Below are 13,883 nucleotides of genomic sequence, written 5' to 3'. Positions count from 1 at the left end.
TCATGTGTGCCTACTATCATCTCGCAACCTGGCGTTTGCAAAGTTATTAGCCCAAATAATTCGATTAAGGGCAAAATTCCTAGATTATCCTATAAAGGCTATTCGCCTTGATAATGCTGGAGAATTCTCATCTCAAGCTTTTGATAATTACTGCCTATCAGTTGAAATAAAAATTGAACATCCTGTAGCTTATGTTCATATTCAAAATGGTCTTGTAGAGTCATTTATTAAACAACTGCAATTGATAGCAAGACCACTACTTATGAAAACAAAATTGCCCACTACTGTTTGGGGCCATGCTATCTTACATGCAGAATCACTTATCCGTTTCAGACTAACACGTTATAATAAATATTCTCCGTCACAATTAGTTTTTAGTCATGAACCAAATATTGCCCATCTACGAATTTTTGGATGTGTTGTATATGTACCAGTAGCACCATCACAGCGCAGTAAGATGGGGCCCCAAAGAAGGTTAGGAATATATATTGGGTTTGAATCACCCTCTATTATTCGCTATCTTGAACCATTGACGGGAGATTTATTTACTGCTCGATTTGCAGATTGTCGATTTGATGAAATAAAATTTTCACAATTAGGGGGAGAGAAAAAAGAATTCAAAAGAGAAATTATGTGGAAAGTTTCATCATTATCTCACTTTGATTCACGTACCCCTATATATAATCAGGAGGTCCAGAAGATTATCCATTTACAAAATATAGCAAATCAAATACCAGATATATTTACTGATTTGAAAAGGATAACTAAGTCGCATATCTCTGCAAAGAATGTGCCTATCCGAATTGATGTCCCAGCAGGACCATCTACTAGCATGATAGCTAGTGAACCTAAAGCACGCCTAAAGCGTGGTAGACCTTTGGATTCTAAGGATCGAAATCCTAGAAAAAGAAAATGGACAAATGATATTATGAAGGGATCTCCTGAAGAGACCCAAGATCTGATTAGTTCTGAGATTCCTGAAGAAATCAATGAACCCGAGACTCAAGTGAGTGAGGAACTTTTAATAAGTTCTACCGGTGATGGGATTAATTTAAATCGATCTGAAATAGTGGTGGAAAATATTTTTGCATATAATATTGCACTTAACATTATGCAAGATAGTGAGAATCTTGAACCCCGATCTATCGAAGAATGTCGACAAAGATCTGATTGTCCAAAATGGCAAGAGTCAATTCAATCGGAATTGAAGTCACTTGCTAAAAGAGAGGTCTTTGGACCAGTAGTCCAAACACCTGCTGGTATAAAGCCAGTTGGTCATAAATAAATTTTTGTGCAAAAAAGGAATGATAAAAATGAAGTTGAAAGATACAAGACTCGCCTTGTTGCACAAGGATTCTCACAACGACCTGGAGTCGATTATGAAGAAACATATTCACTAGTTATGGATGCCATAACATTTCGATATCTCATCAGTTTAGCCTTACGTGAAAGGCTTGAAATGCATCTAATGGATGTGGTTACAGCTTATCTGTACGGCTCACTTGATAATGAAATTTACATGAAAATCTCTGAAGGATTTAAAATGCCTAAAGTATATTCAAAATTTCGAGAAATGTACTCAATCAGATTACAAAGATCTTTGTACGATTTAAAGCAATCTGGGCGCATGTGGTATAATCGCCTCAGTGAATATTTGCTGAAAGAAGGTTACATAAATGATGTTATTTGTCCATATAATTTTATAAAGAAAATGGCTTCAGAATTTGTTATACTTGCTGTTTATGTTGATGACATAAATCTTGTTGGAACTTCAGAAGAGCTCCAAAAGGCAATTGAATATCTTAAGAAAAAAATTTGAGATGAAAGATCTTGGAAAGACAAAACTTTGTCTTGGTATGCAAATTAAACATTTAGCAAATGAGATCTTTATCCATCAATCTGCCTATACAGAAAGGGTCTTAAAACGCTTTTACATCGACAAAACGCACCCATTGAGTACACCAATTGTTGTTCGATCACTTGAAGTGAATAAATATTTGTTCCGACCTCCAGAAGAGGATGAGGAACTCCTTGGTCCCAAAGTACCCTATCTCAGTGCAATTGGTGCACTAATGTATCTTGCTAATGTTACAAGGCCTGACATAGTATTTTTTATTAATTTACTAGCAAGATATAGTTCTTCTCCTACACGGAGATATTGGAACGGGATTAAGCATATATTGCAATATTTAAAAGGAACTCTTGATATGGGTTTGTTTTATGCTAATAAAAATAGTGCAGATCTTGTTGGTTATGCAGATGCAGGTTATTTATCTGATCCCCATAAAGTTAGATCTCAAACCGAGTACGTTTTTACATGTGGAGGTACTATCATATTATGGCGCTCCACAAAGCAATCTATTGTTGCTACTTCATCAAATCATGCTGAAATAATAGCTATTCATGAAGCAAGTAGGGAATGCGTATAGTTGAGATCAATAATTCATTTTATTCGAGAAAAATGTGGTTTGGAATGTAAGAAAAGACCCACAATTTTATACGTAGACAATGCTGCATGCATAGCCCAATTGAAGGGAGGATTTATAAAAGGAGATAGAACGAAGCACATTTCACCAAAATTATTCTACACACACGATCTTCAGAAAAATAGTGATATTGATGTGCAACAAATCCGTTCAAGTGATAATCCGGTAGATTTATCCACTAAATCTTTACCAACTTCAATTTTTGAGAAGATGGTATACAAGATTAGAATGCAGAGACTTAAATATTTGAAACAAGGTTTTCATCAGGGGGAGTAAAATACGCGATGTACTCTTTTTTCCTTACTAAGATTTTTTCCCACAGGGTTTTCCTTATAAGTTTTTTAACGAGTCAGCTAGCAATGCGTATTACTAAATATGTGTACTATTTTTCCTTCACTAGGATTCTTTCCCACAGGGTTTTTTCCTAGTAAGGTTTTAATGAGGCACATTATCTTTTAATGAATATCCAAGAGGGAGTGTTATAAATATATTATATTATGGATGTTCATTTAGTACTCCGTTGTAAATAAGCTTCCTGAAGAAGCTTATCCATATGAGACTGCGCCGTAAATATGTTTATCTATTTAGTACTATATTGGAAATAAGCCTCCTAAAGAAGCTTATCCTTTCGGTACTCCGTTATGGATAAATATTACCTATGGTAGAAAATTATCTATATCTGGCACAACAGCTTAGAGTAGCAACTTACACAACAGCTTAGAGTAGCAGCTTGCACAACAGCTTCCTTTCTTCTATAAATAGAGTAAAACTCAGTTCATTATGTACAGAAGTTTGAAGTTTGAATAATATATCAGTTTCTCTCTATACTTGTTTTTACTTTACTGTCTTTATTTTATAACACTATCGTATTAGTTACACCAAATGACCTATTTTGATACAACTATTTAATTTCCGTTCTCATTTGTTCGATTGGATAAATTTCACCTTTGAAAATAATTGGATCAATGAATTTAACCCATTGAACTAACGGGGACAAAATTTAAAGAGTGAACTAAAAAAAGGTTATTTTCTATTTTCTTGCATGAACCTAATTGACCCGTCCAAGACGTCCAAGGTTGAGCACAAATCCATTTGACCCGTTCAAGACATTCAAGGTTGGGCTGGTCATTGACCCGTTGAACTCATGAACACATTTTCACCTAACTCATTTCGGTCAATCTAAAGTTGAGATGATTTTTAGCCCAAATTGATCCATGAGTAACTTTTCTAAAATAACTTTAAAATATTTCTTTTTTTTTTTGATATGTTATATATATTATCATAACAAAAGAAAAAATGGTAGTTGATAATTAAACAATTCATAAGAAAATAATACACATTAATTAAAGCGTAATAAGAGTTGGGCAAGTTGGGCTATGACCCAAATTTTAGCTCAACTTGACCCAACTCATCTCAGCCCAAGTTACTTTTAGGCCAGTCAAATGAACCGTTCAATTATTGACTCACTCTATTTTTGACGGGTGAAATTCAAAAACAGTCAGATTTACAAGTGGTAATTGAAAAATAGCCGCAGTTTCAAAAATAATCGAAATTTAGCCACTTTTCATGTAAATATAAAATCTGAACGAAAACACTGTTCAAAATCCGAAAAATATTCCAGCATAATATACTGGAGTTCCAGCATAATATACTGGAAGTTCATACACAAGTGCTCCATTCTCCAGTATATTATGCTGGAACTTTCCGTGTGTTGGAGTTCCAGCATAATATGCTGGAAGTTTATACACATGTGCAGCAATCTCCAGTATATTATGCTGGAACTTTTCGTGTTGCAGCAAAATAGTGGTTATTTTTCAATGACTTTGCAAACGGTGGCTATTTTTTAATTACCAATCCGAAAATTGACTAGCTCGTGCTATTTTGACCCGCCCAAAATCAGTCCAACCCGCCAATTTGATACCCCTAACTTGGATGAACAGAAAAGAAGTAAGTAATATTCCACATTCTGGATTCCAGCAAACGTCAAACAAATTCATCCATGGAAAGCACTAGGGGTGTTCATGGTTCGATTTGGGTCGATTTTTTCCGAAAAAAAAACCAAACCAACTAAGTCGGTTTTTTAAATATTGGAACCAAACTAAACCAATTAAGTCGATTTTTTATCGATTCGGTTTTTGTCGGTTTTTCGGTTATTCATAATTTTTTTTCCTTAAATATGAGACATACACTACCAAACGCATATTCCGACGACTATATTTTCAACGTAACACTATCAAATCAATTGCTCTTTGAGAAATCTATCATTTACCAAGATACATTGATGATAATTGAATCAAATAGTAATGAATAATTAAAGTACTCAATTAAAAATCGATTATGTTTAACATGAAATAAATTCTTGTACTTAGCAAAAGAAAACTACCAATCAAACTAGAATGTTAAGGCAAAGAATTAGATTATTATAATAGCAAAAAACAAAACTAAAAATATAAATGACTAATATGTACCATAAAATTTTAGAAACTTTATATAAAAATATACATATATATAGGTGTAATAATAAATTTAAATAGCTACTTTTATAGCCGGTTTAGTTCGATTTTTTCAGTTATTTTTTTAATTAAAATCAAAACCAAACCAAATTTGATCGGTTTTCAAAATTCAAAACCAAAACCAAACCAAATCTAAAAAGTATCGATTTTTTTGATCGATTTGATTCGATTTTTGAGTTTTTTATGAGCACCCCTGGAAATCACAATGCCAACAAAATGGCAGCCCCTACCTTAAGGATGCGTCTATAGACTATAAGTACAGGGACCTCTCTTGATTGGCAAATGTTATTTAAGAAAGAAAAGATCTGCTATAGGCCATCGATATTTGCCACCTCTATGGCATGGGCAGGACAGGGGATTCGACTAATATTTGATTTCGCTAAATATTTCCAACCAATGCCGGCTGAAGGGTAAGGCAGCCCAAGCCGTCACTTTAGCCCCCAAATTTTAGGGTCCCATTTTCCATTGGTAGTAATTTTATGAATTAATTTTTTATATAAAAAGTTGATTATCTTAAGGTTAAAAAGTACAATGTTTTAATACAGAAAAGGAAAAGAAAATTTAATTTGTTAGTGACATTGATAGTTGAGATTTGAATAATCCGAAGCATATAAATATATTTTTTCTTTTTTATTTAGTAGGTAAAATTTAAGGCCACGAGATGATAAAACTTTGAAAAAAATATTGACTTAACCTCGATTAAAACATAATAGCCACCCTGACATGATAGTTTAGACTTATTTTTTAAATTATATAGCATTAAAGGAAATATTACAAGTATAAGATAAGATTCTAATCGATATATTTAATAAGATAACAAGACTTGATTTTCTGCCAAATGCCTATATTTCTTATAGAATAATATTACTATAACAATTACATTCGGGGAGAAAAGTTTTTTTAAATTAAAATTGATAAAATCTTGTATAGGATCAACTCACGAGGAGTTAAATAGATCGGATTAGCATTATTATCAGTTGAAAAATAATTATTAGAATAACTCGATTAAAAGAAAATTATTAACAATTTTATATCTAAAAAGGTTAGGAAAATAAACTTCAAATAATATATAAAAAATATTTTAAAACAATTAAGGCCTCTCATCCAAATTTTGCTTTAGGCCACCCTTGTTTCCAACTTAGGATAGAGCAAAAGCATGGCATTGAAGCCTTCCTGATTTTGTGATGACTGCACTCACTGATTTCAAAATAACAGGTCAATTCTAATTACCAAACAATTGAAAAAGACTACAGGGCTAAACGAAAAAATTAAGCGTAAGCAGTGTTTTAAAAGGTGTGGGCGTAAGGCGAGACGCTTTACATATACCTCAGCGAGGCGTAAGCTCCGAGGCACGGGACGTAAGCCTCATGAGTATTTTATAAAATAATATAATTACAGTAAATATTTATAAACAGGTAAAATTGTATAAAAATTGAAGAAACTATAAATATGTGGAATATATATATATATATATATATATATATATATATATATATATGTGCTCCATCTCCACTAAAAACTAGTCAAAACAATCTATTATACGCTACCTACAAGCACAAATAACTTGAGTCGAAAAGAATGAAGTTTTCTACGTGAAGGAACAAAAAGGATGACTAACCTGCAATTTGAACTTTGAATTTGATGCTATGAAGAAGAATGGAGTTCTCTTTGTATTTTAAAAAAAAAAAAATATTCATTGCTTTTGGAAGATATTAGCAGACTAGCGGACAAAAAAAGAATTAGAAAATACCATAAATTAGGGCTTCAATCAATAAAAAAGTTCTTGACTTTTAAATTTAATACATTTCAGTTCCTTTTGAAAATTTTTGAGTAATTACAAGCTGATTTTTGAGAATTTGGGTATTATATGAAGGACTTATTCAACAAATTTTGTTTTAATTTGAAAAAGTCTCTGGGGCTTACGCCTCACTACAAAAATGCGTCTCAAACGCCCGAGCGTACGCCCCGAACACCCGGGCGTATGCCCCGGATTGCTAGGCATACGCCTCTTGAAACTTTTGTCCCACACCATCGCCTCGGAATTGCTGGGCATACGCCTCTTGAGACTTTCGTCCCACACCATCGCCTCGGGGCATTTTTGGTGCGCCTCGTCCCAAAAACGCCTTTTAAAACACTGAGCGTAAGTAAATTAGAGAGCGAATATTAAGCCAGATAATAACTTAAAACAGCCAATACTCGTAGACATAAATTTTATTTATCCAGCCATTATTCATCAATCTCCATGAAACTTCCATATGATTTCATCCATGCTAAGTGCTAACACACAACCAATCAACTGAAAAGATGTTTCAAATCACCGAGTACAAGAAAAAATTTCTCCCCTCAGAGCGGGAAACATTGACTGGGGATAATTTTCACCATCCCATATTGGATGAATAAATGGATCACATTCGCCGGTAGAAGCTATTCACACTTGCCTTTGAGTCTCAAGGTAAATGCCTGTAAAGATAACAGAACTGCTCTAAGTTTCTGCTTGGTTTCTTCATCTGTCAGCACACCATCACTGTCAAACTTAGATGGTGGCTGGAACGCGTTCAGGAAAAATTCAGGTTTGTTAATGAAATGAAGATCAAGGTAGACTCCTATCTGTCGAAGGTGATACTGTGATCGTCCTCCACCAAAGCCACCTCCAGCACTCACTATTGCTGCTGCTTTATCAGCCCAAACATTTGGAGGCCGAGATGCCCAATCAATTGCGTTTTTCAAGGGTCCTATCCAAGGAGCCGGAAATGATAGTTCATTAGTACCAAGAATATCACCACAAGAAGCAAAATCGATCAAATTATTTGCACTGCTGTATTAACATTGTGAGTCTATAATGTGTACGAGGATAGAACCCTACTTATGGGACTATACTGGGTATGTTTTTGTTGTTGTTGTTGTTAATGTGTACGAGGATAGTCTACAAACTAATCAAGCAACCTATTGCTACTTGCATGTCCAGAGTCTAATCGATGCTTTCAAACTATAGGTCTTGGATTCAATCTAGGCAACCAAATCCTCCATTTGGATTAATATGTACAGGCTATGATTACTTCAACTCTTACGGTCCATCCATTACCATAGCAGATAATAAGACTCCCATGCTACTACTATGTAATTGGTTTCTTAAACAGACCAGAAATAGCAGCTAACAAACACATAAAACCCAATGGTACAACACATTTAACACTCACTTTTCCAATGAAATGAACAAAATTAAACCACAAAAGAACAGAAGAGAAAAAAAAACCAAATATTCGTCATATCAACCTGAAAGATGAACTGTGAAGATATCTTTCAAGCACCTTAACTTGAACAATTCTTTGGGAGTATTTCAAATGTCCACAGATGTTACACGTTAAGTTCCAGCTGTAACCACATTTATTTATAAATTGTTTTACAACCAAATACATTTATAGGTATTACTATCAAGTTCTTAATTTGCTCTTATTGATCTCTTAAAGAAGGTCATCCTACAAAAGCCTGTGTGAGATAAATATCTTGGATAATATATATATTCATGTTACTATGGTCGTATGTACGAGGAATTGGGGGAAAAAGGTGGGGAGAAGAAGTTATTCCGGCTGGCCAAGTTGAGAGAGAGGAAGGCTCAGGATTTGGACCAAGTGAGATGCATCAAGGACGAAGATGGTAGAGTATTGATGAAAGATGCCCATATTAAGAGGAGATGGCAGACTTACTTTCATAAACTTCTGAATGAAGAAGGGGATCGGGATATTGTGCTAGGCGAATTGGAGCATTCCGAGAGTCACCGTGACTTTGGGTACTGCAGGCGTATCGAGGTTGAGGAGGTCATGGGAGTTATGCGTAAGATGAGTAGGGGCAGAGCGACCGGGCCAGATGAGATTCCGGTGGAATTTTGGAAGTGTGTGGGGAGAGCAGGTTTGGAGTGGTTGACTAGGTTGTTTAATCTAATTTTTAAGGGGAAAAGGATGCCGGATGAGTGGAGGTGGAGTACGGTGGTTCCATTGTATAAGAACAAAGGTGATATCCAGAGTTGTAATAATTATAGGGGTATCAAATTACTGAGTCATACCATGAAAGTGTGGGAGATGGTGGTTGAAGCGAGGGTGAGGATGACAGTGTTTGTATCCGACAACTAGTTCGGGTTCATGCCGGGTCGTTCGACTACAGAAGCTATACACCTTGTTAGAAGGTTGGTGGAACTATACAGAGAGAGGAATAAGGATCTGCACATGGTGTTTATTGACCTAGAGAAAGCGTATGACAAGGTTCCTAGAGAAATTCTCTGGAGATGCCTGGAGGCAAAAGGTGTGTCGGTTCCCTACATTATGGCGATTAAGGACATGTATGATGGGGCTAAGACTCGGGTTAGGACAGTAGGAGGCGACTCTGAGTATTTTCCGGTTGTAATGGTGTTACACCAAGGTTCTGCGCTCAGTCCATTCTTATTCGCCCTGGTGATGGACGCGTTAACACACCATATTCAAGGGGATGTGTATGGTGCATGCTATTAACCGATGACATAGTTCTGATTGATGAGTCGCGAGCCGGTGTTAACGCGAGGCTGGAGGTTTGGAGACAAGCTTTTAAGTCTAAGAGTTTCAAGCTGAGCAGGACGAAGACGGAATACCTGGAGTGTAAGTTCAGCGCTGAGCCAGGGGAAGTAGGCGTGGATGTGAGGCTTGATTCGCAGGTCATCCCCAGTAGAGGCAGCTTCAAGTACCTTGGTTTGGTTATCCAGGGGGAGGAGAGATCGACGAGGATGTCACACACCGTATTGGGGTAGGATGGATGAAGTGGAGGTTAGCATCTGGAGTCCTGTGTGACAAGAGAGTGCCACCGATACTCAAAGGTAAGTTTTATAAAGCGGTGGTTAGACCGGCCATGATGTATGGGGCTGAGTATTGGCCCGTTAAGAACTCACATATCCAGAAGATGAAAGTAGCAGAAATGAGGATATTGCGGTGGATGTGCGGGCACACTAGGATAGATAAGATTAGAAATGATGATATTCGGGAGAAGGTGCATGTGGCTCCCATTGATGACAAAATGCGGGAAGCGAGGCTTAGATAGTTCAGACATGTTCAGAGGAAAAACCCAAATGCTCCGGTACGGAGGTGTGAGCAGCTGGTTGCGGAGAGCACGAGAAGAGGTAGAGAGCGGCCTAAGAAGTATTGGGGAGAGGTGATCAGGCAGGATATGGCGAAGCTCCAGATTTCTGAGGATATGACACTTGATATGAAGATGTGGAGTATTAGGGTTGTAGTTTAGGAGATAGTTGAGTCGTGCCTTACTTCGTACCATGGTGGAACTAGCCATGTAGGGTTTTTATCTAAGATAACTAGTGGGAATGTTGTGGCTTACTATTTCGCTTTTCAGTGCATGTCCTATTTACTAGCTATCGCTTTTGCTTTACATCTTTCTTCTAGATTTCATGGTGTTTCTATTTTTCTTATGACTATTGTGGTGATACTAATATTTACTAATATTTTCTCCCTTTACTTTGCATCTTTCTTCTGGATTTCATGGTGTTCCTATTTATCCTATGATTGTTGTTGTGATACTAATATTGTCTTCCTTTTTGCCCTTTTGACTTTTTTTTTTTAGCCGAGGGTCTTTCGGAAACAGCCTCTCTACTCCTTCGGGGTAGGGGTAGGGCTGGCAAGTGGGCCGGTCCCGGACCTAAACGGGCCAAGTGGGCCGGTCCAAACGGTCCCTGGCCGGTCCCAAATTAAACGGGCCAAACAGGCCCGGGCCTAAACGGGCTTTTTATATGGACCGGCCCGGGACCGGGATCGTTTGGTCCCGGGCTAAACGGGCTAAGTGGGCCCAACATATATATTTTTTTAAAATAAAAATTAAATAGATATTAGAGACAAAAGGATGTTAAAAAAAATATCTAAGGCAATGCTTTGTAAATTTTATTATAGAATTGTGACCTAAATTTTATTTAACATCCTAAATTTTAATATTCAATATTTAATATCGAATATATATAGTATATAAGATGTATATATAGTATATCGATATAAGATGTATATATATATATATATATAAGCTATATTCGATAAGCTATATATACATCTTATATACTATATATAAGATGTATATATAATATAGTATATATATTAAATGTATATATATAAGCTATATTCGATAAGCTATATATACATCTTATATACTATATATAAGATATATATATATATATAAAAGCTATATTCATATATATATATATAGTATATACAATAAAGTAAGCAATAGTAGCAATTATAGAAGAAAATTAGAGAGAGATTGTGATAGATTGATGATTTTGTAAGAAAAAATAAAAGAATGATGGGGTATTTATAGTTGAAAATAGGGAAAAAGTGTAATTATAAAAAGTTTGGGATTAAAACAAAGTTGGGGGGGTTAAATGGCTATTTTATAAATAGCCAACGGCTATTTTTGACAGCCCAACGGCTATATTTAAAAAAAAAAAAAATAGCCGTTGGGACCGTTTGGTCCGCTAAGTGACCGGGCCGGTCCCGGGCCCTGGCGGGCTAAACAGTCTCGGGCCCAAATCATAGGACCGGCCCACGAGACCGACCCAGGCCCGCTAAAACCGGGCGTTTGGCCCGCGATCCCGGGCCTGGACCTGCCCACTTGTCACCCTTAGGTAGGGGTAAGGTCTGCGTACACACTACCCTCCCCAGACCCCATTAGTGGGATTTTACTGGGTTGTTATTGTTGTTGTATGTTACTATCATTTTGTGCTAAGCAGGAACTTTTTCTTTAGTTTTCACCATATACAGCTTATTTGCTATCACTTTTTATAAAAGAAGCATCTTCCCAGTTCAACCTTCATCAATAAAAGCTAAAGTTGCACAGAATAAATTGGCATACTTAATTAGCAATAGTGATCATGGGTCCTAATTCACACCAAAACCACTAATCAAATCATCCATCTAAAACACCAATTATTGTCACTTTGCTAGCTTTCAACTTTTTCTTAATCCTCTTTCCCTTTATTTCTTTCTAGTATTCAAAGCTCTGTGCTCACCAGATAAGCATCATAAATCATCATTCTTGGTGTACAAGTCTTCAGATTCTCAGTGCATATAAGTCGAAATAGCACTAAATTGATCAGATCCAGATTCCAAAACAATTAAATCATAAATTAGAAATGTCAATCCATAGTTACCATCCAATAAAGATTAAATAATAGCTATACTCATGTTCTGATTCCTAGAGCCAAACTAATTTTTATACGAGGAACCTTTGCAACTTACTCTGATTTTTGCCCAAATTTTGAGTAACAAAGTAAGATCTTCAAAAAGAGTAACCATTTAAAGTCTAAATTAGCTTCAAAATAGATAAGTGGAGCATCGGTTAGAGAAGGTGGAAAAAAGGGATAAAATTAGGAGGGGGAAGAAAAGTGGAATACCAGTGACGGAGTAATTGTACTCGGGAGAAGCAAAAAGGAAACAATCTGCTTCTTCAATTTTCTTACGAAAAGCCTCCACAGCGGCAGGATAAGTGCCGTTGACCTCCAGATCAGTGTTCAGAAACGGCAGTGGCGATATGTCCACGTACTCGATCTCCATACCCTTCATTGAATCCTTGCATATCTCCATTGCTACGCCCAATTACAATCATCAATCAAATATCAATCACAATATGAGTAGCAATTACAAGCACCATTGCACCAAAAGGATATGGTGAAACAATAATTTAAAAAAAGAAGTATACCGGCATGGAGGAGACCACGATTGTAGGAACCTTTACGGAGGGAACCGCAGAGCCCAGCAACTTTGATTACTGGTTGAGATGCCATCACCGCTGCTGCTTGCATTTCCACTCCCGATTTTTTTTTCCTTTGTCTTTTTCTCACTACTTCTGAATTCTCAGATATATGATTGATGGCTTTTCATAAATTTATACAGAGGAACTCGGAAGGTCTGACGAATAGGACGGCGAACCGTCATATGTTTTTTAAAACAAATCGGACCGTCACTGTTGACTTGACTCGGCGGCTTTTGTCTTATTTTTACTGTTTCCTGTCCATTACATCATTGTTTAGCTGACAAACTTTGTAACTTAACAACAAACACTGGATCAATATTACTCATTATTGTATTGTATTATATTATTTTATAAATATAATATTTAAATAAATTATATCATTTATTATTGTTAAATAATATTATTGTTATTTGGTTTGACTGTATCGTAATTGATAAGTTTTAAATATTAAATTTATTATGAATTACTCATAAAAATAATTGAAGAAAACCTCTTTCTACTAATTTATCACTAATTATGTATTGTAAATATATTAAGCAATTAAACTCGTGCAAGTTCTAATATATATTTATATCTATACTATATTAAAAGTGGGAAGCCTCTAAGCCTAAAATTAATTTATCTATCTATCTATCTATACTATATTAAAAGTGGGAAGTTCCTAAGACTATAGTTAAATTACAAAAATGCCCATAAAAATGATGGAATCTTTTACCCATTTTAAATATTAGTTAATGATAATATTCAATTAAAAAGAATAATACTAATTTGAAGTGTTCATTTTTTGAATAGTTGTGTCCGTTCAATCGTATTATAACTAACCTTTTCATTCAGTAATAGTCTTTAACTGTTGCAACCTTTAGAGTTTATGCTCTAATACATAGCCAGCGGATGGGCATCATCGACAAATAGAGAATTCAAAGAGATCTTCATTTTGCCAACTTCTCATATAAATGATTTTTCTGGTATAAATTTAACTAATTCGTCTCATGTCATAAAAAATAAACTCCTTGCCTTTTTGTAGTATTTTTCTTCTACTATATATCCTCAATTTGGTCTAACCTCTAATACTAAAGTGAGTTGATTTCATATAGGGTCCGTTAAACACCACTCT

At 35.6% G+C, this 13,883-nt stretch overlaps 1 protein-coding gene across 1 annotated transcript; it reads right to left on the bottom strand.

The window, feature by feature from the left end:
- Window positions 1-7,175: 7,175 nt before the first annotated feature.
- On the bottom strand, window positions 7,176-12,970 carry LOC104114661 (NAD(P)H:quinone oxidoreductase). The gene is made up of 3 exons (XM_009625158.4): window positions 12,716-12,970; window positions 12,411-12,602; window positions 7,176-7,731 (listed from the first exon to the last, which is right to left on the bottom strand). The coding sequence occupies exons 1-3, from the start codon at window positions 12,816-12,818 to the stop codon at window positions 7,424-7,426; spliced, it is 603 nt and encodes a 200-aa protein (XP_009623453.1). The 5' UTR covers window positions 12,819-12,970; the 3' UTR covers window positions 7,176-7,423.
- Window positions 12,971-13,883: the final 913 nt, after the last annotated feature.

This window comes from Nicotiana tomentosiformis, chromosome 1 (assembly GCF_000390325.3).
Source record: "Nicotiana tomentosiformis chromosome 1, ASM39032v3, whole genome shotgun sequence".
In the NCBI taxonomy this organism is placed as follows: Eukaryota; Viridiplantae; Streptophyta; class Magnoliopsida; order Solanales; family Solanaceae; genus Nicotiana; species Nicotiana tomentosiformis.
The sequence above is the reverse complement of the archived record's forward strand: the minus strand, read 5'-3'. Positions and strand labels throughout refer to the sequence as shown.

Bases quoted from the DNA above. Each gene is read 5' to 3' on its own strand.
- LOC104114661 (XM_009625158.4), bottom strand. From the start codon at position 12,818: ATGCAAGCAGCAGCGGTGATGGCATCTCAACCAGTAATCAAAGTTGCT. The intron at 12,603-12,715 runs GTATACTTCTTT...AATTGGGCGTAG, and splicing joins TCGTGGTCTCCTCCATGCCG to CAATGGAGATATGCAAGGAT. The intron at 7,732-12,410 runs GTATTCCACTTT...CTCCTTGGATAG, and splicing joins GTACAATTACTCCGTCACTG to GACCCTTGAAAAACGCAATT.